The sequence below is a fragment of the Hibiscus syriacus genome, unplaced genomic scaffold (genome assembly GCF_006381635.1).
Source record: "Hibiscus syriacus cultivar Baekdansim isolate YM2019G1 unplaced genomic scaffold, ASM638163v2 tig00116976_pilon, whole genome shotgun sequence".
Taxonomy (NCBI): Eukaryota; Viridiplantae; Streptophyta; class Magnoliopsida; order Malvales; family Malvaceae; genus Hibiscus; species Hibiscus syriacus.
The window spans coordinates 1,072,110-1,098,463 of record NW_024063500.1 but is presented as its reverse complement, the minus strand read 5'-3'; the positions used below and the strand labels follow the sequence as shown (position 1 = coordinate 1,098,463).

The 26,354-nt window shown below is 31.0% G+C and overlaps 1 protein-coding gene and 2 pseudogenes across 1 annotated transcript; 2 read left to right on the top strand and 1 right to left on the bottom strand.

Annotated features, from left to right (window-relative positions):
* Positions 1-9,456: 9,456 nt before the first annotated feature.
* LOC120192698 lies at positions 9,457-10,068 on the top strand (annotated as a pseudogene).
* An 8,617-nt stretch (positions 10,069-18,685) lies between these two features.
* LOC120192611 (cytochrome c oxidase subunit 6b-2-like) lies at positions 18,686-25,518 on the bottom strand. The gene is made up of 5 exons (XM_039195365.1): positions 25,386-25,518; positions 24,287-24,375; positions 24,126-24,207; positions 21,538-21,777; positions 18,686-18,696 (listed from the first exon to the last, which is right to left on the bottom strand). Exons 1-4 carry the CDS (start codon positions 25,395-25,397, stop codon positions 21,724-21,726), a joined length of 237 nt encoding a protein of 78 aa, XP_039051296.1. The 5' UTR covers positions 25,398-25,518; the 3' UTR covers positions 18,686-18,696; positions 21,538-21,723.
* LOC120192697 lies at positions 19,305-21,296 on the top strand (annotated as a pseudogene).
* Positions 25,519-26,354: the final 836 nt, after the last annotated feature.

Genomic DNA, 26,354 nt, shown 5'->3' with positions numbered 1-26,354 from the left:
ATGATCTGTATAGCCGTAGTTATTATCAATGAATTATTAATTAAATTCAATTTTAATTATTTTATATTAAATAACTCATCTAATAGTTTTAATGGTTAAAAAAATATTATTTCTATTATTAGAAGTTATGAATTAGAGCAATTATATTTATAAGATGTATATATATATATATATGCAAGATTTAAGATAAAATATATTATTTTTAGAATAAGAAATTTATTAATATAGTACAAATACAAGATGCCAAGGGTGTCCTATACACCATTTTAATGAGAATATTTCATATAAAAAAATTGGGAAAACAATAATACAGTATTTTATTTTTCAGACTCAAACGTAGGTTATGAAAGCTTTATAAAAAGAGAAGTTTGAAAAATCCGAGTTCCCATGCATGCTTTCTCCCCCAAATAACGTAACCGAGAAGGTAAAAGATGTGAAAACAGAAGAGAGAGAGGGAGAGAGACTTGTTAATTAGTGATTGTTAAGTTTAGTCACGTTGCTTGCACACTGCTATTCCCCTGTTCTTCTCCATTTCTTTCTCTTCTTCTTCTCAATCAAACACCATTTTTTAACTGTTGATAATGGAAGACTTAGACTTGACTTCTCATTTGGGACCATAAAAAAATACCCATTAAGACTGGTTAAACACAGTTTCTACTTTCGATACTCTTTTGGGTCCACACCGGAGAGCTTTTCTTTTGACCCTTTGCTGCAAACCAAACATATTTTTGGAATGTCAGCACCTTCTGGTTTTCATTTATTTCTCTCTTCCTTTTCACTATATAAACCCTATCCATCTCTTCAACCACCGTCTCCTTGTATCACTTCACTGCATGAAATTCTCTACTTCTTATTCCTTCTTCCCTGTCATTTCCTTCTCTTGCTCGTCCTCATGCTTTCTCGTGCTTATTTCCATGGAGCCACTCACACCGTTATGCCTCCTTGACACTACGTGCGAAGAACAATACCACAACATTATGCTGCAAGTAATATCTTAAGGGTGCTATCCTTGCTGAGCTTTTTTTAAAATTTTATTTTATCTTTTTATTTTTTTCTTGACCTTGCAAGACTTTTTAATTCCTATTGTAAGGTTTTAAGAGTTTTTTATTTCTTTTCAATTTTGTATTTTTGTTTTTATCTTGATCAATCCTCCCATCTTTCTTCTCTCTGTCTATTCCTCCTGAGCTTTACTGTAATCAAATTTAAGATATCCTGTTTCATTGTAGTAGAAACCCTGCGACTTGGAATGTTGTTTTCATTTTCTTTTTGCTGAATAATGAACTTTGGATTCAATTAGTAATCGGTTCTTCGAGTGTGGAAATCAATGGGAGCACCGATAAGAAAATTAAATAAAGGAAAGAAAGAGAGGGAGATCATTGCCAGAAACTAGCTATGGTATTAGGACCTACTTGTGTAGCTGAGATAAGCTGCAATGAATAAAAGAGATTAATCTCAAACTTAATAAACTAATTGTTTAAGAAAATACAAAAGACTTCATATTCTATTTTTTCCATACATGAATATATATCATCCACTAATTTGCATTAACAAAATTTTCCAAATAAATATATATGATTTAGTCATATTTTTTTGTACTTTATATCTTCGGAGATTATTGAGTCTTAATGACTAAATAATAGTAGATAAATTTAAAAATATGTAATACACAGATAACATGTAAAATAAATACTTGGTGGTTACTATATATTAATAAAATTAAGCTCATCTAAAAAAATGCCATATGAAATGATAATATTTTTTTTTTAATTTAAAATAGTTGTGTTGTATTTGAAGATTTCTTTTTGGAAAAGTATTTGAAGATTTAAAGTGTTGATAAAATTTTACTAAATATTGAATTAAAAATTTTGGATAAATTATTCAATTTTTATAATTTTGATTTAATTTTTAATTATAAAGTGTTATTATTGTTATTATACACTTAATTATATGAATTATCAAACTGCATGTAATCCGAACCCTAAAAGGATAACTATACATTATTTATATTATGTTAATAAACTAACCTAAATTAACTTTAAATTTTCTATTATATTTGAATTATTTATATTATAATTTTAAACTATTACTTTAAAAAAAATACTTCTCGTTTGACGATTACAAATGTAGTAAATTAAGAGGATCATTATTATTATTATTGTCTTTGTAGTATTTGATCTAAATTAATCAATTAATAAATTAAATATAAGTATTTATAGAAAACAATACTTCAACGTTTTAAAATAAAAAATATTTAAAATCTGCATTATAAATTTAAAAAATAAACTATCTTCTTGTTTATTGACCTCTAATAATTATTTATAAGCCCGTCATATATCATTAGTTTGGGCCAAGAAGATAGAATAATAGTGTCCACATGCTTCTGTAAAAGGGCCCGAAATATTAATTGAACTCTCCAAAGCTTCTTTACCCAAAAAAAAGTTCATCTTTTATGAAATAATATTTTAGCTTCTTTTAATTTAAATGTCAATCAAATTAAATCTTAATATTTTTTAAAGTTAAATACTTTGAATTTTATTTATTTTTTTACTTTAATTCGTCTCAATATTAGTATGTATTTTTTCTAATAAAAAATAGTGAATCTCAACTCAGTTAGGTGTGTATTCACTCCAACTCTTTTTTTAATAAAAGATGGATTGAATCTCGTTACGATATTTTAAAAATAAATCAAAATTGAATATCATAAAAATTAAAATCTTTAGTTGGATTCAGTTTTGTTTTTTGTTTAGTTAATTATTCACCATTTTTCGAACTAACATAAAATAATAAACTTTAAGATTGGACCGAGTGCAAACAACAAATTTAAAAGGAAATAAATATTATATTAGTTTAAAGAGTTTATTTATTTAACTTTACCTTACAGCAAATTCAAAATGAATTTGCTTTTTTTAATTTGATTTAATTTAAAACAAACGAGTTCCATAAAAAAATCGAGATCGAACTAAATTATGAAGCTATACATCTAAATCGAACTAAAATCAAATCATAAAATAAGAATTAAATTACATAATTGAAAAATGAGATTGGAAGCAGTTATACAAAAGAAATAGTGGTAGGGATTAAGGCATGCACGTGTGATGCATTAAAAGCGGACCCCATTGGTGAAGAGGAAATTTGGTTGTTTCTTCCCCATGCACAGCACAAACACATCTAACCTCAATCTGCATCGGCGCTGGGCTGTGTTTGTTGGCATGTTTCGCGTATATCTCCACCCACTCTATGGAAAGCGACCTACAAATTGAAGCCTCTACCTCGTTTTTTACATTGCATGCACCTATCGCTGACACTGACCAAACAGCAACAATTCAAGCACATTCCATGACACATACACAGTATACATCTTTCAAATAATTGATGGATCGGCCATTGGTTTTATAAATAAATGGTGGCTGCCCTTTATTTCCCTTGTGTTGTAAAATCATACTCTAATAATAATCTTTGACCATCATCTAATAACTACTCAAGACACATGCATGTATCTCATTCCGAGATGTAAATAAGTAAATTCGAATTTTGTTTACTTTTTATTTCAAAATCATTTATAGATAAAATAATATCAAATCGAATAAAGAGGAATAGTGTTTTAAAAAAAATCAAATAGATGTGAGATTCTTTTGAAATATACAATGTGTATTTTACAACATAGATCCCATATTCAGTAACTTTTCGTCCCGGATGAACAAATCATCTCTTTTATTGAAATTAAATCTTTGTTACCCATTTCTTTTATTGACATTTAACTTCGTCATTAATTTTATCTGTCAACTAATGAAATTAATGAGTTGATTGTCCATGTAGGGCAGTGGATTGAAACATAAAAGTAACAATTGTTGAAATTATGATGAGTTAGGTTTAGATGAATGAATGAATGATAAACATGTATATGACTAGATAACATAGTACAGAGGAGCAACCTGAGTCGTGAGATGTCGGCAGGGTACGAGAAATAGTTTATACCTTTGAAAGGGGAATAGTTTTATAATCAACGATTGTTCGAAGAGGACGGATAGAGACAGTTCTTCTTATGAAAATTTCAAATTTCATATATTTTAAATATTTTTTATATTTCCTATTAATAATTTATTTTCATTCCTCTTAAAATTTAAAAAATTCATCCTTAATATAAAATTATGTATCCGTCCTTGATTTTATTAATTATATGGTGACAAAGATACCAGGGCAACCTATATAGCTACAACCGCCATACATGGTCCCTCTACTCTCTTGGATTTTTTCCAAAAACAAGACCGACCCATCTGTTTTTTTCAAACTTGGCAATGCCATTCATTATTGATCGAGTGAGTGTTGCTTTCTTACTAATACTTAATATATTTTATAAACAAGGCCTTTTCATTTATTTTCTTATTTATATTTGAAACAATTCTCTTTTTTATACTAATCATCATTAAATTAATCGGAGAAAATGAGTTGTGTAGAATTATTGCATGCATGGACCACAGTGCAGCTACGTTTGACTGTATTAAAGAAATAGAATTTGCTGATATGTATATAATAATATTATAAATGCATGCACCACCAATAACACATGGGTGCACACACGTGGTGGTATTTTGACCGTAAGTATTGATTATAAATGAAGGTCCAGCCTCAACCCTTATCCCAAATATTTCTCATTTGCAGCTCTGCATGATATAATCTCTTCTCTTTTGTATAAATTTGAGTGCTAGTGCGAAAATGAGATCATCAAAGCGTTGCCCTCGATTCAGAAGAAAGGTTTTGGTGACGAGAGGAAGAAAGACCCGAAGAACACGTATAGAGAGGAAGCTTCTGCAGCTGCAAAGGATGCTTCCAACTGCTTGTTCCCAGATTAATGCCCAAAGTTTGTTTCAAAGCACTGCAGATTATATTTTTCTTCTCCAAGCTAAACTGACTTTGCTTCACAATTTATCTGCTTTTTATGGAGTCTAGAAGAAGCAGCAGCAGACATTTATATTGGGGTTTTTTATTATATATCACAGTTGTAAATGATGATGAAATCAATGTCTTAATTAATGTTTGTGCTACAATCCTTTAATAATAAAAAATAAAGCTTGCAATGCAGAAATTTTCTTCTAGTTTACAATTAGCAGCCAGGTAAAAATGTATTAATTACATAATCCAGTGCTGTTTAATGGCCTCAAGGACCAGAGAAAATAGCTAACATCTTACTTAATTCATCTCTAAGTATCCTCCCGACAACCTGCCGACTTCATATTATTCCGAGATGTCCTATCAACATTAATTTTTTTTAACTAGTTTAGAGAGATTATAAGGTAATATTTATTTAAAATTTTTCTTAATCTACTATTAAGGTACACATTCAATAAATACAGTTGCTCGTACTCAAAAACTCTAAATAAAATAAATTATATTTCACTACTGAAACGTTAATTTTAGAAACCAAATCATTGTGTGGACGCCATAAGTATCAGAAACCAGTAGAAACACAACAAATCCATCATTTCCGATCAAGAACCCAATTGTTCTGACAGAAGAGTAGTATTGGAAGTTTTCTAACTAATAAGTAAATTAATCATAGGAAGCTGGAGGCATTAGATTCTTTTCCAAGCACCGACAAAATGGAATTCAAAACACACACATGCATATGCAACCCCCACAATTCATCATAATTATGATACAGATGGTGCAAAATTACGGTTACGGCTGCCGTAGCAGTTGTGGCTGTGGCCTTGCGGTTGTGGGTGTTTTGAATGTTACTGCGTGATTTTTTCCCTATAAATAATTAAGAGATGATTTTAATTCTTAGAGATCCTAAGTTCGAACACGACATGTACAAAATACGTTTTTAGAAAGTAAACAGTATTTAAGAAGGTAACGTATAGAAAGTCAACAACTACCAAATTAATATAGGGTGTTGTAGGGCTAAACTCATTGCACTATTTGCATTTTTTCCCTGAATCCATACAAGATTGCCTCTCCAATTATTCAGTGGTTGCATCGAAATTCACATAGATTTAATAGATCCATAACAAACTCATAGTGTATTTTGGTGTTAATGAGTGTTGAAGAGGGAATCTGGCTATCAAGGTCATAACAACTCATTCTTCAATCATATTTGGCGTCCAAACAATGCAATATGCACGCTTAGCAGTTACCTCCTTTGCCTAGAGAGACAGAGAGAGATGGGACTTTAATGGCTCCTTTCCGAAAAATATAAAACAGCAAACATGACGATGAGGGGTCTATTGCAGTTACCTCCTATGTGGTTAAGAGGTTAATGTTATTTTCTAAGGTTTCATATTCAAAAACCGCGTACGTAAGAGTGTATAAATGTTCATTGTAAATTAAAAGTTTTTAAACAAATATTATGTTATATTCACTTGAGATTAATAAAAAATATATAACAACTAACTTGATGATGAATTGAATGTCCATTTTTAGTTTCTTTTTATCCAAATAATTATAAAACATATATTTATAAAAATGATTTGACATATAAATACATATGATTTTATGCTAGGAAATAAATATATAGCATTTAGGGGAAAATAAATTATTAATAAAAAATACATATATAAAACTTAATGTTTTTAAATGGACAAACTCCACTGTCCGGGGGCGGAGCTCCCTTAGGACCCAAGGGGGTCCCGACCCCTGTTAAAATTTATATATTCGATATAATTTTGATTTAGTTGTATTTTGGTTTATGTAAAAATAAATATTTAAATTTAAAAAATATAAAAATTTATTAAATATTTAATCAAGTATGGGTCAAACTAAATAATGATAAGTTAATTTGTGTTCCCAAATTTTTTGTCTAATTATAATTTTTGTCATTGTAAGTTTAAATATTAGACAAATTAGAAGTTGTCTTTTGAGTTTTGTGTTTTTTTTTTAATTTAGGATGAATACAATGTAATATCTGTACAAAGATTTTCAACTATTTGACAATGAACGCTCATACTCCTACATACGTGCTTGAACTCGAGACTTTAAGGATAACAACAATCCCTTAATTACTAAGGTCGCTTGTTTCATGTTAAATTTCGAGTTTAATACCTAATATTTTCTTAATAGTCTAATATTCGACCTCTGCCAATATTTAATTCTAGCTCCGTCCCTGCAATGCCCCTACCCTCAATTAATCCATGTCCGTATGTTTAATACTCTCAGGTTAGCTTAAGAAAATATTCAAATTAATACGAAACCTGGACCAAATAAAAGAAAATTATGATAATTTAAAAAGTAAAAACAAACTGATAAGGAAACATTTTGAGTTGGATCTAAATTCTATTAGATCCAACAGCATCATATTGGATCTCCAATGAGATCCATATAAACTAATTAGTTGTGTGAAATGTGAACAATTACATCTGCAAATAATAATGATGATGATAGTTATTATAATTAAAAAAATGTTACCAAAAATTTTATTTTTTTAAATCATATCTAATAATACATTTTAATTACTCATCTTTAAAAAATTTATCAAAATTATTAATGTAATAATTTTATTTTTCAATGATAATGTAATATTATTTTATGGTACTGCATCAATGTTAACTTTTAAGGGTTGATGACAAAAAAAAATTCAAAACTAAAATTAAATATAATTTTAAAAAATATTGAACGACGAAAATAGAAATGATAGTTGACGTAGTTAAATGTGTAACTTATCGTAACTTATAATTTATTTTTATATTTATCAAGTCATATTAATTATAAGTCTCTCCGTTGATTGAGGGATGTGTAGGCATGTAAAGCATTGTTAGGACACTATGGGTCCCACCCAATCCACGTGCACATGGCTGTGTTATACTATTTCCTCACCGCCCCTCTCTTCTATGGTGCTACCCCTCTGACGCAAAAAATTCTTAATTGAGCAAGATTTTTCTAAAGAAGCAAAAGAGATCGTTTCTGATCCAACTTCAAAATTAATATTTTTATTAAAAAATGTTAATAATATATTAATATATCTTCAAATTTCCTTGAAAAATACAAATCTTTTATTAGATTATAGCTAGTTTTCTCATACTAGGGCCTAAGGACAATATATGTCTTTCAATTATCACTCTCATTTCAAATTAGTTTCTAAATTTTTGAATATTTTATTTTTATTCTCAAACTATGACTCATTCTAAATTAATCCTTAAACTTTTAAATATTCCAATTTCATCCCTAAATTTATTCAAATATATAATTAGTTTCAATCGTAGTTTAACCTAAATTTTGTTTTTTTAACATTTAATAATATAACTTGCATAAAGATTTTATTAACAAGGGATGTGATTAGTATATACATATAACTTGGGATGAAATCGGAATGTTCAAAAAAGTTTAGGGACTAATTTAGAATGAAGGTCATAGTTTGGGGATGAAATTGAAATGTTAAAAAGTTTAAAGACTAATTTAGAATCATAGTCATAGTTTGAGAATAAAAATGAAACATTTAAAAGTTTAAGGAATAATTAAAATAAGGATCATATTTTAAGGACATGCGATGAAATTGACTCTCTCCTTTACATGAAATTGGCAGAAGTTGACATTAGGTATGATTGTCGAAACTATTTTTAAGTTTGAAAATATCTCTTTAGATATGTGCATGTATTTTAATAAAATGAAGTTGTCATCGATCGTGAGAAAAGTTAGAACACTCCCATCGTACTAAAAAATTAGCAGCTTTTAAAGAAGAAAACAGATGTTGTATTGTTTTTAACAAGAGAATAAATGACTATAAATGAAGTGTTAGTAATAATCCTCATAATAATGCTATAATAATCAGCTACGAAGAAGAAAAATAATAATTAAAACAAACGATGCAACCTAAAGAAATGTACATAGATCGAAAAATTGTAAGATTCTAAAATATTTTGGGATATTATTGAAAGAAATACAATTTTGGAATCTAATTAATAATAAATTATTATATTAGGACCTAACCGAATGACCTACAAATGTAAGAGCTAATTTAAAGGGAATTAAAAATTAGAGCTAAAATTAACTTTTACTAAGACGAAATTATTAATTAATAATAAATTTAGGTATAGATGTGTAATTTATCCTAATAATTATTTATCCTTCACGAGTATGAAATTAGTAATTTTTTTAATATATCCCTCAGGGTTTTATGCAGTGGGGCTTGCATTCCATGTGCTTGCATGTGCTGTGCCTCTGTCTTTCTCCCTTAGGCCCCCACTTGTTTCCTTGGAGCAAATAAATGGCCATTCCTCTCTCTCTCTCTCTCTATATATCTTCACACCCACACATCTGTGTGTGTTTCTGAACCTCATTCTTAGATACACTTTCTTGGATCTGTTGAACTTCTGCGAAAGTTTGTTCTCATTCTCTTGAATATAGAAGAAATTTAGCAAAGGTACGTATTTCATCTTCAATATTAACGAGCATGTTGGAGAAACTGAGAAAGCTCATGGCTATTTTTGTTTTTGTTTTTTGCAGTAGGATGCGTCCTTGTAATCACTCAAGCGAGAGTTTCTCAAGAACTGGATAATGGGTCTCCAAAGATGGAGCTTTTCGAACAAGGAAATGGGCATCTTGGAAAGGAAAAAGGCTATAAAGTTGTCTGCGGATATAGCCATGGCTTCTGCAAGAAACGGTACAACTTGCTGGAGTCGAGCCCTCATTGCCAATGCTTATTCCAAACGTGAAAAACATCTAGTTTCAAATCTGCATCGATGGAGTACTGCAAGAGGATCAGAAGCAAGAAGATACTTAAAAGGAGTTGCAGAATAAGAAGAAGATGTAGTTCAAAGGGTTAGTTAGGGAAAGAACAAGGATTTTGAAAAGTTTAATCCCTGGTGGAGAATTAATGAATGAAGTGTCGTTGATTGAGGAAAGTCTAGACTATATCGTATCGCTCCGAGCTCAGGTCGATGTAATGCGAAGTCTTGTCAGTGCTTCAGAGCTAGACCGGTGAACCATAATGAAGAGCAACAATGGTTGCTTTTTAGCAACATATATTTATTTCCTTGTTTTTCTCTCTCCTTTTGAGGCCCAACGCTTAATCTAGCTAGCTAACTAGGTTAATGGAAAGGGGAAGCTGGCTGCAACTGTTGAGCCATGCATGTACAAATGAATCATATATAATATATATATAAAAGTCAATCAAGGATCGATTGATGCTTTAAGTTTCTTCTTCAAGTTATGTGAACTTTGGTTTTGCTGAAACTTATTATAGTTGACATGCCTATGTCTGAATTGGTGATATAATTTATGTAATAATATAATCTTATAATTTTAAAATAAAATTTGGAGACTTATGTTAGCCGAAAGTCTTAGATGAGTTATTGGAGGATCCTGATTTTGGGAAAAGAGAACACTATTAACCTTTAGAAGAGTTAAAATATAGAGATAAGATTACTTTCCATTCAAACCAGAAAAATAAAGCGTCAACGACCGATGAATATCATTTATTATCATTAACAAAATTAATTATTAATGATGTATCGTTAAACCAAAACTCCTGTGCATACACCACACAAGTTTTACTATTCATTATGTGGGGAAAGGAAAAACATACGAGTAGTAGATGGAAGAGAGGAGGAGCAATTCGGTGCAAAGCAAGGGATGGATGCATGCGGATTCAGAAGAAAAAAGCTTATACCATTTGGAGTACTTAAACAGCTTTGTAATTCATTTTTTTTTCTTTTTCTTGCATTTTGAAGATGTAGAAAGCTTGTAATAATTGAGGTACAAATATAAGAAAGAGGCTCACTCTTCACTTCAAGAAGCATGATTCCACAACAGTAAAATCGTCACTTAACTTTTTTTCACTTTTATTTTAAACACTCAACTTTATAAATGTTAATTTTATCGCTCGGCTTTGAAGAGTCTTTTTGTCACCCCATAATTATCTCTCTGACTCAACGATGACATGATATTTTTGAGCTATCATCACATAGACATTGATTAATATTTATTAATATTTTTTATTAATCTCCACATGACACTCGTGTCTTCCCAACTCTTTCACCTATTGTCCCAAAATAAACAATTCATCAAACACGGACTCACGCCTGAACCATTGTGTCCGAAGTCCAATTCATCTCTAATGAATCAACCAAGACCATTATCAACTCAATTCATTACCTCTAATGACACTATCGTTGACTCGTTTCATTGTCTATGTTAACAAAAGCCTTGGACCTCATCCCTACCCTAAAATCCATAATCTCTTTTTTCCAAACTCTAAATCCCAATAATTCAATCTTATTTCATCACCTCTATATTATTTCTCCCATTTTCTAGATTCAAACTTAACCACTCTTAACATCATCAAACAAACAAACCTTTAGCACACTGTTCAATTGGGTATCAAATCCTCTTTTATCTTTCACTTTGATATATATCTGACGATCGAAACTTCTATTTGAAGATCCAACGATGAAAAGGTCCTTCTTGGAGTGGGGAGTAACATATCACTATTCAAACTCCATCTATTGAAAGGCGACAAAGTTCGAAGGACAAGAAATTAAAACATTCAATGTTAAATTGGTGGAATTTAGGTATTTTAGGCTAAACAAACACTGAATGTATATCTAAGAGTGCGAAAACGATTTTGATGAAAAAAATATGACTCACAACTACTATCAACAACGGTTGACGGTGACGGATTACGAAGAACGATGCCTTGAATCTGAGTAGATAGAAAGAAGAGAGGTAAAGAAAAAAAATTATGTAAAAACAAATCACAATGTGATTTTTTAAAAATTTTGTTACTTTGGTGTCATTCGTGTTATAACTTCATTAACTATTTAACATCAAAATTACCAAAATCAAATGATAAAATTAAGGTATTCCAAAAATTAGTACCCAAAATAAGAATGAGAAGAATATTGAGGGATGAAGTTTAATGATTTACCCTTTAAAAAAAAGTTAGTGTAAAGGAGCGGAAAGAGCGGGGGCTGATGCTTATGCTGTGCATGAAATGGTAAAAATATATGTCAAATATTGATCCTCAGAATCTGTGCACCGAAAAACAGTTATCCACGATTTGATTGATGTTAACTAATTTCTCACCATTTACTTTCAACTCACTTTTTACTCAAATTAATAACAGAAAAAGGTCTTTTCAAATTCCATCATGAACAGCATTCATAATTAATGCAGCCCATTAATTGGAAACGTACACTGGCATAATATTACATGTTTATTTAAAACTTTATGTTTATTGAAAATAATATTACACATTTTTGATGATTTTCTGACATATGTGAGACCAAAAAGAGGAGCCCAATTATTAGAGTTGAAAATGTTCATTCATTGCCGATTGTTTTCAAAGGTCGTCATAATTCATAATCATTTTGCTTTCTTTATTGTGTGAAGAAGAAGCTTCATTTCTTTCATCTCCATCCTATTTATGCTGCCATTCGTCTAAACATACAGATGATTCCAAATCAATCGTCGCTTTCCTTCAATAATTATCTCCTTTAGTTTGTGCTTACAAATATATACACACAATAATTTATTTTGTTAGCAATAAAATCAGGTGTATCATATGATTAATATTTTAATAATTCAATCGTTAAATTGTGTATGTTAAGAGATTATTATGTATGTAACTCGTATATATGTGGAATTCAAGGTAAAAATTGACATGTTAAGAGATTATTATGTATGTAACTCGTATATATGTTTGTACATGTTGTATGAGTGATTAGATACGTTTTGGAGCATTTGAACATACAATATGCTTTTTATATCAAAAACAATGAAAATTATATATAGTTTTCTTTCGAAATATAATAATTTTTCTTTCTATAATATAAGGTAAAGTACACAAATGATCCCTAGTTATAGGAATTATTTTTTTGAGTCCCTTGATTATTATAAGTTACAAAATGATCATCTGACTATTCACATGTTTCAAACTCGTCATTTTCTGTTAACAAATCGACATCCGTTTGAGTTTGACGTTAACATGCTGATTGTGATATTGTAAAATTTGATATTAGAATCGTTTGAGTTGTATTTTTTGGATCAACTATCCGTTTATATTATCTCATTGAGTCAGTGCATGAAACATTACGTCGTCGATCCAATGCTTGAAAGCAACTGGATGGCAATAGACATCATTAAAAAATGATTTTATCATATAACAATAAGCATGTTAACCTTCAACTCATACGACTACTAATTTTTTAATAGAAAATGACTAATTTGGAACATATAAATAGTGAAGTGGCCATTTTGTAACTTTTAATAGTTCGAGACTCAATAAAAACATCGCCTTGTAATCGAGTGACCGTCTTATAACTTTTAATAGTCAGAGACTCAACAAAATATCGACCTATAATCGGATGACCTTTTTATAAATTTTAACCATAAAAAACTCAATAAAATATCATCCTATAATCGAAAATCAGTTTATAACTTTTTAATAATTAAGAGATTCAATATAAACAACTATAACCGGGACCATTTATATACTTTTTTATGTTATAGTATATTACCTGGATTATTGATTGAATAAAGTGGCAATGATTTTCTGATCCCGAGTGTTCATCACGACCTTTAAAAGCATAATTGACGCATGCGTGGGGAGCTCCACTTGACAAGTTTAAAGACAGAATTGGACCAAGTTGTCTTCTTAGCCATTCGATGCATCAAGAATTATGTTTCGATCCTCGTAATATTTCATCATCTATTATTAAAAAATTTAAAATATTTTAGATTTATTGATGAATAATAAATACGATAATGGTTTATGACAATTAATATAATAAGAAATGAGATTATTAAATTGACGGTTTATAATTCCTATTTCATGTGAATAAAAAAATTGTTAATCGAATAAGATCCAAATTAAAATAATTATAATTTAAGAGTGAGTGGAAGATTTTTATTTGTTGTTTTTTGTGGTCTCACTTTTTATCCTATATATAAAGGAGCTACACGGCTATTTTCACGTTGGAAATTAAGACACTGTAAGTGTAATTTTTTTATTAATATGAGATAAGTATAAGGTAATATATATTCAAAAAAAAGTATCTATTTGACATTAAACATGCATACCACTAATATATATAATGCTCGAACCTAGAATCTAAAAAAATAATAATAATTTCTTAACCATTGAAGTTGGTTGATTCGTGCAATCGTAATTCTATTAACATATCAAATTGTCAATTGTATTTATTAAGTTACCTAAATTATGGATTACTATTTATTGGACCGATTGAAGCAGTGTAACTCTTCTGGATGAGTGGAGAGTATAACAAGATCAAAAATACTATGAGAGTCCAAAATTGTAAATTACAAAATGTGAAGTTTTAGATTAAGCAAGTTTGAATTAAAAGATTTAATTATGTGTTTAAAATGTCATGAACTGAAATTTATTTAATGATTATAATGATCCAGGATGATTTATTTCTTTATCTATGATTCAGATTTAAATAACAATGTCTATATAAATAATGGGATAGGATGAGGATAATATTTATGTGCCTCGTTAAACGGCACACTCTGAATAATTAATTTTATTTTTTAGAAAACATTTGATTTAGGTTTAATATTCGCACCCTCTTAACCAAGGGCGAAACGAGAGGGCTCCCAGGTATGTGAGTCCTCAAATGGAACATTTTAGTTTATTCCATTTTTTTTAAATATAATGAAAGCCTTATACTTTGATCTTTTCATTAATAAAATTTAAGCTTAATCATTTATATTTTGTAAAATTATAAATTTAAAATGCATTAAAATGATTATAATTTTATTAAAAAAAATGATCGACTTGGCCCCTTCTATCCAAAAATGTCGTTGATAATATTTAAAATTAGAAGTGTGGGTTTGCTGGTGGAATGCATTTTGGGGGCAGGATAAGCCCAATTATGTAATGCTTTTATAAAGATTTAGAATTAGTGGATAAGATTTAATGAGGCCCCATCTTAAACCAAACAAGTTGCCTGTACAACCCATTACTTTTTCGGCACAACATAAGCCTACTTGTTAGGGCTTTTCTGTTACATTTTTCTTCTTTTCTGTGTGTACTTTTCCCCTTTTGATATTATTTGGTCAAAAATTCAAACTTTCGAATTATTATTTGATATAAATAATTCATTTTAATTTTAAATCTTAAATAGAACATATGATATTAAACAAATAGACTTTTTCTTTGGATAAATAAATACATCATTTATTTATCCAGAAAACAATACTAAAATAAGTACATATACCCCATCCTCTAACCAACAACAGGCAAAACATCAAACAAACAAAACACAATATTGATCTTCATTTATTACACAAATAACTGTTAACAGAATCAAGTTTATAAACAAACTTCCCATGCAGGCGCCATCCTCCTTAATCCGATCAATCAGCACTTGCTCTTGGGTCTGCCTCCCTTGAAAAATCCTTAACTTCCACTCCCTATAAACAAAATAAATCATCGAGTTCCATGCAAGCTGAAGCACAATCGTAAGGAGAGACTTTCCCTTTTCGTAACAGGCCACCTGAACTCCGAACCTCAGCTCCTAACTTCCCGGTTCAAGTTACATGCTATCAAAACCCCCGTCCACACACTCTTCGAGTAAGGACAATAAAAAAAAAAGGGGTCCCTGGTCTTCTGCTCAACACCACAAAGAACACGCACACTTCCTGAAGACCAAAAGCGACCAACCTGTCTCTAGTGGGCAGTCTATTCTATTCAAAATGACCATCCAGAGTGTCTAGGAATAGGAAACGCATGCCCCACTAATCTATGACAATCAACCTTCTCCCGTTTCACTCTAACAACATCCCAAATCATCGCAGCAGCAATATTTGGATTAGAGAACATACCTGCAGGGACACACAACCGAAGCTTTAACAGGCGTTTCCAAATTCAACTTAAATTATCTTAAATTTAAACGTTTTAATATCAATAGCTTAATTAATCCAACAATCCAAAAAACATATAAAACTTTTAAATTTTAAAATATGTGCTATCTAGAATTTAAGAGTTTAAATTATAGGTTTATAATATAAGGTCGAAGTTTTGGTCTAGAGTTTAATATTATATGGTTAGAGTTTTATCATGTTTAAAATAGTTTTGATACGACTGGTATATTACACACATATATATAGGGTTAGGATCAACTTACACAATGTAAAGTTCTTTAGTTTTATACAGATTTAGGACCGTTGGATAGGTTAAAATAGATGGCTGAGATTGACTCATTGTTTTTTTGTTTCCAGTGAATATCTTCTCATTTCCTACTATCATTCTCAGTCATCTATTTTCACTCATTCAACGATCTTAAATATGTGTAAAACTAAAAGAGTTTTACATTGTGTAATATGATATATATAGCTAGGATCCAATTACATAGTGTAAAACTAAAAAGTTTTACACATTTTTTGGATTGTTGGATGAGAGAAAATCAAAGGTTGAGATTAACAGTAGAAATGAGAAGATATTTACTGGAAAAAAACAAGGATTATATATATATGGTTAATAAGGGGTGGAACTATAAAATTTATTTTGGGATGTTAAATTTAGAGAAAATATTTTAGGAGTGTCAAATTTAAAAATTATATGAAGACATTTTTTAAGTGGATGGAAAAAAATAATGAATATGAGTTTATGTTTGAAAATGCTAGTGTTTTTTTATTAAGCTAAAGGTGATTATAAAGTAGTATTTGCTATAAGTACTCTCAATCATTTGACAATGAACATTTAATCATCCTTGCAGTCATTGGCGCTCGAATCTGTGACCTCTAAAAATAATAATAATTCTTTTAATCACTGAGATAAATTGGTTCGTGCATTTTTTTACGTTAATTTTTTATAAAATATTTTTATATTAAATTTATAAAAACACAAAATTTCCAACAACAAAAAATTTGGAGTGTGATTGTATGCTGGCTTCGTCAGTAGTTAAGACGTACTTACAATTAAATGCACTTAATCAAATAATTAATTCATTATGACATATATTTTTCAGGTCATTCTTAAACTAAGGAAGCTCAGCCTGTTATAAAGCTAGAATGTAAGTCTCACGGTCATTATTCTCCTCTTTTTTCTTTAATGATGAAGATCACATTGAATCAAAATCTGGATTCTATGATTAATGGTGTTGCCGACGAACTCGGGGACGATTAAGCTAGACATGGTGGATGATTACCAGTGTTATAAGACATGGGCAACCACCATTAATCACATGCTCATGCTTTCAACTTCTTTCACCAAATATCAACTTCAGTCCCACAAGAACTGAAAGTTAACTGTGTTTCCTGTCATCCGATGCTCGTATCGATCTGTTTCGAATACTTTTTTTTATCGTATTGTACATCGATTTACATTGTAAAAAGATGTCGTTGGACATAAATATATGCAATTCATACGATCTTTGGCAGGGTACATTGAGTTCTTTGCACTGAAATTCATACGAACTTCACTTCCCCCCCCCTCAAAACAAGGTGGGACATCCTCGTACTTTGTCGTCTTTGATTCATGGACAAGAATCAAGCTTTTCTCATGGTAACGAGAGAAGCTTTGACGTTTCCTAAAAGGAATTTATAGATTTAGACATTTTAGCTTCCTTGGGACCATTTGATTTTTGGAAGTGAATTACATAGACAACAAAGCCTGGTGCAGTTACCTTCAGGGATAGACAGAGGGCACGTGGGTGAGGTCGCATCTGAAAATTTAAAATTATTATATATTTTAATTTTTTTTAATGTATTTTCTATTTAGAATTTGTTTTTATATCCTAAAATTTTATAAATATATTCATTTTTTTAAATTTTAAAATTCTCTCCCTAAAATAAAATCATGCGTCTATCTCCACTTAATTTTGAACAATTTAAACAAAAATCTCATATTAATTGTTTGGATTTGATTTATTTATAATATCGATACTATATATACTTAATAAATTAGATCTGTGAACTCATCAAATCACCTGAATAGTAAAAGAGAATATTGTTTTCTCTAAAAAATTTGAGTTCGATTAGTTATGTTTGCAGGGTGTATATGCATTGTCAAATAATAATAAAAATAAACGAATACTACCTTATAATTACTCAAACTATTAAAAAAACAAATTGGACCAGCATTTTAAATGAATATACTAACAAGCCCTTGCATCAATGGAAACAGGTTATTTAAATTTAATTAAGGTTTCAAACTTAATAAATAAAATAATAAATTTTATTTTTCAATTTTTAAGATTCTTGATAAATTTTGAATAATATGTCATGATTTTTCAGATAAAAGTTCAATTGATACATTGAGAGTATGGTTCACTTGATTTTGGGTATAATCGGATGGACCAGATGTATTTTAAGTCTTCATGTATTTATTAAATAAAGTAATTAAAAATCAGTATCTCGAGAATTGAACACAAAATTGATAAATTCATATATAAATCCTTTATCACTTCGCATGTAATTTTTCTTGTAATATATTTATTAGATATACAATTTTTATACTAAATATTTTTACGTGACACAATATAATTTAATTAAAGTTAAATCCTTATAGGTCCTTTTAATTGGGCATAAAAATTAAGTGAGCTCCTAATTTGAATCATGGATCAAATTATATCTTTGTATAAAAATTAATGATTAATTAAATTTTATTTAAATTGTATCTTTGTATAAAAATTAATGATTAATTAAATTTTATTTGAAAAAACGTGGGTCAAGTGAGTTCTTATTTGAAAATTCATGAATGACCGTCTTTAATATTAAAAATAAATTCAAAGAATCAAGATACTTTTAATTTTTATTTATTTATTTTTAAGGTTAAATTAAATTGGGATGAAGAATACATTGAATATGGATGTATAATTATATTAGTATACATTTACAAATTGATGAAGTCATACTATTTTATAAAGGTAAAAAAAAACACCAAAATTTTTAGTATGATCACAATATAAATTATTTAATCTCACATAAATAATAAAATTTTATTTCATTTTTTAAAAAAGAAATTCAAACTTAAATTTATCAACCTTTTTATTTTCAGTTGTGCAAGTAATTTCCATACAAAACCGACCCATAAAAATGTATTAAAAATATTACCATAATTAGTGAGAGGTAGGCCAAAGCTCCAACTCAAAAAAAATATTACCATAAAATGTATATCCATACTTTACTGTATCCACCACTACACTTTATAAGTTCCATACATAACCAAATCCAATTGTATGGACTACGGAGAATACAAATAATATACATAACTGGCAATTAGTTTCAACGATACCAATGTGAACTCGCCGAGTCAGCATCATTCTTGGAACGTTACTAGTGAACTCGGTTCACCAACCACAACTCACCAACCTTTTTTCATTATTCTCCTGCTATATAACGTGCATGAATACTGAAGTTTTTAGGTACAAAGTTGCAGTGCTTTCATAATCAGGCTGAAAAAACAATGGGAGGAATAACTGATTACTTGCCTGCTCTGGCCATGATCGGCCTGCAATTCGTCTACGCCGGAGTTGCTCTATTCACCAGGGCTGCCCTGGTGAAAGGGTTGAGCCCCAGGGTGTTTGTTGTCTACAGGCAGGGCATGGCTACCTTGCTCATTGCCCCAATAGCTTTTTTCTCAATGAGGTAACCGGAATACTGCAATCTTTTCTCTTTGAGTAACAAATCACTAGGGTTCATATATATATATTCACATGCTTTTCTTTTTGTTGTTGGTAGGAAAAACTCAGCAAGGTGCAGTTTGGGGTTGAAGAGTTTTGCTTGGATATTGCTGGCTTCTCTTCTTGGGTGGATGCTGCTGGCTTATTATTTACATTTTTTTTTCTTTTTTGGTGAACTTAACATTATAATGATTTGTTATTTGGGTTGGTTTTGCAGTGTTACAGTGAATCAGAATGCATATTTCGAGGGGCTATACTTGTCGTCTTCAACAATAGCAAGTGCAATGACTAATCTAATCCCCGCCGTCACCTTCTTTATGACTGCCATTCTCGGGTAATACACAGCACAATCTGGGATGCTTTTGAACTTTGTGTGGGATTTTTTTAACATTTTTTTTCCTGATCTTGATATATGGTTAGGCTGGAGAAAGTTAATATCCGAAGCCTGGCAACTGTAGCCAAGATACTAGGAACTGTGATCTGTGTCGGTGGAGCGATTTCCATGGCGTTGCTCAAAGGCCCAAAGCTATTGAACACTGAACTATTACCACCAAATGGTTTGTTCAGCCCTGGAGGTGTAACCTGGTTGCTGGGTTGTTTACTTCTACTTGCAAGCAGCTTTTTCTGGGCACTTTGGATGGTCTTGCAGGTATATATATTCTCTTCCACATAATAAGGACATTGAAAACCTAGATCACTTGACTGATAATCTCACACAGGTTCCAATTTCGGCAAGCTGTCCGGATCATTTGTATTCATCAACGTGGATGTGTTTCTTGGCCACCCTAGAAGCGGCAATAGTGGCATTGTTAGTGGAAAAAGATGTGGGAGCTTGGAGCCTGAATTCACAACTAGAGCTTTCTTGCTGTCTATATACGGTCTGTCACCATTATTTCTCTACACTTTCTACGTTGTTGATGATAAGAATAAGATTCCAGTGGTTCACTCTTCTAATTTGAACGAAGAATCACGATCAATGATTAAATGAGTAAAAAGTGACGATTAACGGTAGTCAAGAAAGATATAGAAAGAACCTGAAAGAATTCACTTGGATAAGTAGGATGGAAAAAGGATCTCTCGGACTCATTCTCTGCATCTTTCTTGATAATTGTTTAGTGTCACTTTCAATTCATTTTGTCATTTGTTGAGATTTTCCATCCAAATTAGAAGCATTCAATCGTCAAATACCACCACAATTCCAACATACGTCATTGTTCATTTCAAAGCATTGGATCTTAAAATGGGTTGAAAATGATTTTTTTCCCATTTTGTTTAGGGATTCGCCTTGGCGGTGTCGTTCTTCGTTCAAGCTTGGGTAATTTCACAACGAGGTCCACTCTTTGCTTCCATGTTCAATCCCCTATGCACTGTTATTGTCACTGTATTTGCTGCTGTTTTCCAACACGAGGAGACATATACAGGAAGGTAAAAAAAACATTTACTCCTTTATTTCAGTACAAATGTCATTCAATCTCTGGTTTTTGTTTTTGGTTCAGCTTGGTTGGTGCTCTTGCGGTGATTGTTGGTTTGTACGTTGTGCTATGGGGTAAAGCTAAAGACCTGGAAGAGATGGATCCCAAGCAGCTTAATGATCAGACGAGGGTGGTGCAAGTCATCATAGATGAATCCTCTGATAAAACTGGTCAAGTTGATCTACAAGAACCACTTCTGTCTCATAAATCCACTAACTAAGATGATGTGGGGATGAATCAGAAATGATTTAGAGATATTACCGTTTCTTGTTAATCATATTAAATGTTTAGATGATATTTTGTTGAGTTTAGATAAGATTTTGAGAAAAGCAACCTCAAGCATATGGTTTATGGAACAAAAGCTCAAAAGATATTGGATTGAATAGTGTTCAACCTTGACACTGTTTTTGTACCTTAAAATGCTATAAAACAATCAGCTGAAAAATGCAGGTTCATGAAACAGACATCGGAAAGACATCAAGCTGAACTCGAGTTTTTGACCGACTCATCGACAATAATACATTAATACTTGATGGATTCAAACAAATCTCCATCCGAAGCTTATTAATTCAAAGAATTCTAAAATAAACAGTGAAACTTAACCAACGACGTGATCAAGAGAGCAATATGAATTCTCTATGCCAGAGAGGGGTCACCTTGTTTCCACTGTGTAATCACAGCGGGCCCGGGAAAGTACCATTCTCCCTCTGCTCATTCCACTTCTCAATCTACAGCAATTAGGCAAAATCCAAATTATTAAAATAGGAAACACAAGTTCAATATATTCATTTTTTCTATATAAACAAATGCTCATACAAACACTAGAGAAAATGAATAAAATAGTTTAGAACAAGTAGAATGTAAATGGTGAAAGACCGGGAAGGTTATTCTGTTATTCATTGATCAACCAGCCAAACCTAGCAGGGAACAATACATTACAGCACAATCACCGTAGTACATAAAATCCAAATAAGTAAAATGAAGCATTCACCACTTACCAATGTACCTGGACTGGGCCAATTAAAGGACTAACTGGTAACTCAAAGGATCCTGAACATAGTCTATATAAATCCATATACTAGTTTCATCAACTTATACACCTCTATTCATATGAATGACGCTAGCATAGGAAGATTCCTGATTACAAAAGCCATTCAATGACGATCTAAGTATGTACTTATTTGTTTTCTTTCTTTCTTTTTTTGATAGGAATAGGAGGTCTCATTAAAAACCTCCCTCATAGTTGGCTCTTTCTTGTGAAAGAGGCAACTAGCAGAAGGAGGAAAAGAGTACCTCATTTTATTGATAAACCATAATTACAAGATTACAGCTTACACAGTAAAAAACCTGAAATAAAATACAGGACAGAACATCAAAAAAGCTCTAAACTTTCAACCAATCCCCTCCTTAGGTAACTTGTCTGCCTCCCAATTGCAACTCCTAGGAATCCATCTAACAATAATACCCCTAGCAGAAATTAAGGCTCCGATCTCCCCTACCAAAGTACTGAAAAACGATGGGACAGTAGAAGGCAACAGAATCCAGTCAACTGCTACTTTGCAGTCACTCTCTAGGATTAATCTTCCCTTCAATGCCCATTCAGATGAAATGAATAACTCAATGCCTTGTTTAATGGCTTTCAGCTCGGCAAACATAGGTAGACATGGTCCCACAGCAGTAGAGAAGGTAGTTAAAGTAGAGCAATTCGAATCTTTCAAAACACCTCCAATTCCACCCTTTAACCCATCACCTGTCACCGCTCCATCAACATTGAGTTTGAAAAAATCCGGAGGTGGGGACCAGCATTGGACCATCTTCTTCTTAGGGTGTTTAAGAGGGATTCTGTCTGCTAACGATGGATCCCCTACTAGTAATCAGCCTGTATTTTAGCTCGAGGAAATTTAGCTAGCCTAAATCTGGAAATGAAAAACAGAGGAACTGTCAAATTTGCTGTTTTCGAAAACCACCGAATTCCTGACCTTCCATAAGGATCACAAAACAACTCCGGGAATAAAATTCCAAATATAAGAGTACTCCCTTAGGTAAGACCAAGAACAAAGTAGTGAAGAAGGCTCTTTGGGAAAAACTCTAGAGATGCCCCAAAACCTTAGAAATCTGTTCCACAGCTCCCATGCAACACAACAAGAAATAAAAAGATGATTAATTGTTTCCTCATACTTAAGACATAAAGGACACAATACATTTTCCAAAGGAACCCCTCTTTTCCTCGGTTCCACTCTCACAGCCAGCTTCTTATGAGTAAACTGCCAAAGAAATGTTTCAACTCTAGGAGGAGCCAATCCAGATCACACCCATTTGTTCCACTGAAAACTACCTCCATTACTGCAGGAAAGTGTCTGTCTACGCGCCTTAACCGAGAATAGACCATCACCTTTCCCAGACCATGCAAGAAAATCGTCCACAGATTCAGTCAGAACTACATTATCAATCAGCAACATTAAGGAGATCCACTGATCCAATTCCCAGTCACATAAGTTCCTCCTAAGCTGAATATTCCAAACCCAACCATTATTCTCGAAGGAACCAAACTCAGCCACTTTTCCCCATTTTTTCGTGGATAGAGCAAAAATCCTAGGAAATTGATTCTTTAAAGAAGAATCATTGATCCAAACATAATTCCAAAATTCAATTGACCTACCATTCAAATGTTGAAATATACTAACGTGACATATTACTTCTGCTGATTCAATAGGATAAAATACACGCAGAAACATCTACAATCAACCTAAACACAATATAGAGGTTTGGTGAGAAAAATAAGTAACTCAAACTTAAGCCCTTGAATGTCAGTGGATAATTCATATTTACAACTATTATGATGTGCATACATCAGCTGGTATCTAAAACCACAAAATATGGCACAAGCTTTAAAATAATGTCATGACATATAGAAGTACTTAAGTTTGTGAACAACAGAAATTCGTACTAGGAAGTAAAAAAACCAGCACACAATAATAAAATTTATATGAAATAAAGCACACATTCTCTACAACAAGGCAAACTCTATCTAGCTCACTTAAGATAATGAGAGAAAAAAAACAAGATATATACTAACCCATTCACCAGGACAAAGAGAACGATAGTATTTTGCAAATCTTGCACATTCATTAGATTCTTCACCCTTTGCAGCCAAGCACCTGTAGTTGATTTGAAAGTTAAAAAAATTAAATTTAATAGTTTCTAACAAGCAGAAATTTAAAATTAAAATCAATGAACCTGTGGAACTCAATGTAGCGGGTGAAACAATGTCTAGTTTGATTTGTTGTAGGGAAACGGAAGTCAGCAGGGGCTGTTTTCAGTTCAATCTGGGAAAATACAAGAAAAGAAGATAGTATGAAAAAAAAATGTGAGAACTAAGAGATGATAACCTGATGTGAATTTGTTACTTATCAGCGCAAAGTGAAAATTCCAATTATGAGAGTCCAGATACCAAAGGAAATATACAGTAGAATAAATATACACATCCATAAGTTCATAATCCAACTAGCATGAATGCACCTCATCAATCTTTAGCTTTAGTATACTCAAATAACTCGTTAATCTTCATTTTAAAAAATAAATAAATAAACCTTTAACCTTTAATTTGCAATTTGTACCAAAATAAGACCTTAACTGTTAACTTGTAACAAATAAGCCCCAAACATGGACCCATTTTTTCATTTGAAATAAAGACTTATTTGGGTATAAATCAAAAGGAAGCATATTTGGGTACAATAAAAAGGCTTAGAAAAAACCGAAAAGGTTTAAAGGTTGTCTTCATCATTTTAGCATTGTAATAGTACAAAATGATTCACTAGACTTCAAAGATCAACAATCAATGATAATACATGAAACAACACAGTATTTTCCACCCAAATTCTTCATTTGATGTGGATCCTAATGTAATACTTAACAATGAGGGTCGACCCCTTCCAACTCAAGCAACTCTCAAAGGAACAAAACTTCTAGAACATCCCACTTAAAAGTTATGTAATGCAAACAAGTAAAAAAAATCCCTCTAAAGCGATAAACTTTTGGATTCTTCAAATCGGATGACTTTCAAAATTGAGATAATTCCCCTATTTGTTCAAGCATTTGGAGGGAATGAAAAAAAAATACAACTAAAAACCTATAAACGGAGCAAAACGGTTTCATTAAAAACACCAAAATAACGGGCCATCTAAAGTAAAGATGAAAAGAGGGGACAAAGTTGTGATCATTAGACGAAACCTCTATCGCAAAATTGATTTATATAAATATATTTATCCGATTTTCTTTACTATATCCTACCGATTCTTATAAAATAACTGGAAATTAAAAAAAAATGAGAATTTACCTCATCTGCCATGACTAATCCGATCAGAGAAGCAAAGGACGGCGAATCGCTGGGGTCTTTTTCCCCCTTTTTTCCTGGCGGACTTTAAAATTGGTTAAAGATGAATAGCCAACAAATAATTGGTAATCCTTTGTTTTATTTCCTTTAAACTACGAATAAAAAATTATTAAATGAAAAGCTATATAAAGGAAATATATATTTATTCCTTATTTAAACGATTAAAATTAATAAATAAAAGAGAATGAAATGAAATTGAACTTTTCTTGTTTGACTGAAACTGGAATTTAAATTATTTTTTAATTATGATATTTATATATTAAATTAAATGAGAATATCCAAAAATGCATGAACATCAGGAAGTTTATGTTTGATCATGTATTGTAAGAATATAAATAATTATTAGCATTATTATTTCATATATAATCATAACATTATACTCATTTCATAAAGTTATAATTCAGATTATATGTCTTATTTAAAAAATTTAACATATTATATTTCATTATATCAATTAATAATTGATATTTTAATATGGATTATAATCCTTACAGTTACTAGTTTTGAACCCGTGTGATGCATAAATCATCCGGTCAATAAAATATTATATTTTATATAATATTTATTTTATTTTTTATGATTTAATGATTATATAATTTATAAAAAAGATTGTGAAACCTTTTTTTTTATCAAATGGAAGGATTCATTAAAATAAAGAGTTAGGAAACCTGGCAACAGCCCAAGGCCCAGAAACAAACAGACCATTCAAGCCTAACACGAGCAGGGGCAACAGCCTACACATACAAAATGTAACTACTCAAATTTTCGATTAGGATTAAATTACTAAGTTTATTATTTTTCTATTTGGCCCAATAGTGAAGTTGGAACATATTTTAATCTATATAATAATATTTATTTCGTCTTTTCTAGTATACTAGCTAGTAACATTTTTATTAGTATGAGGTGATTATA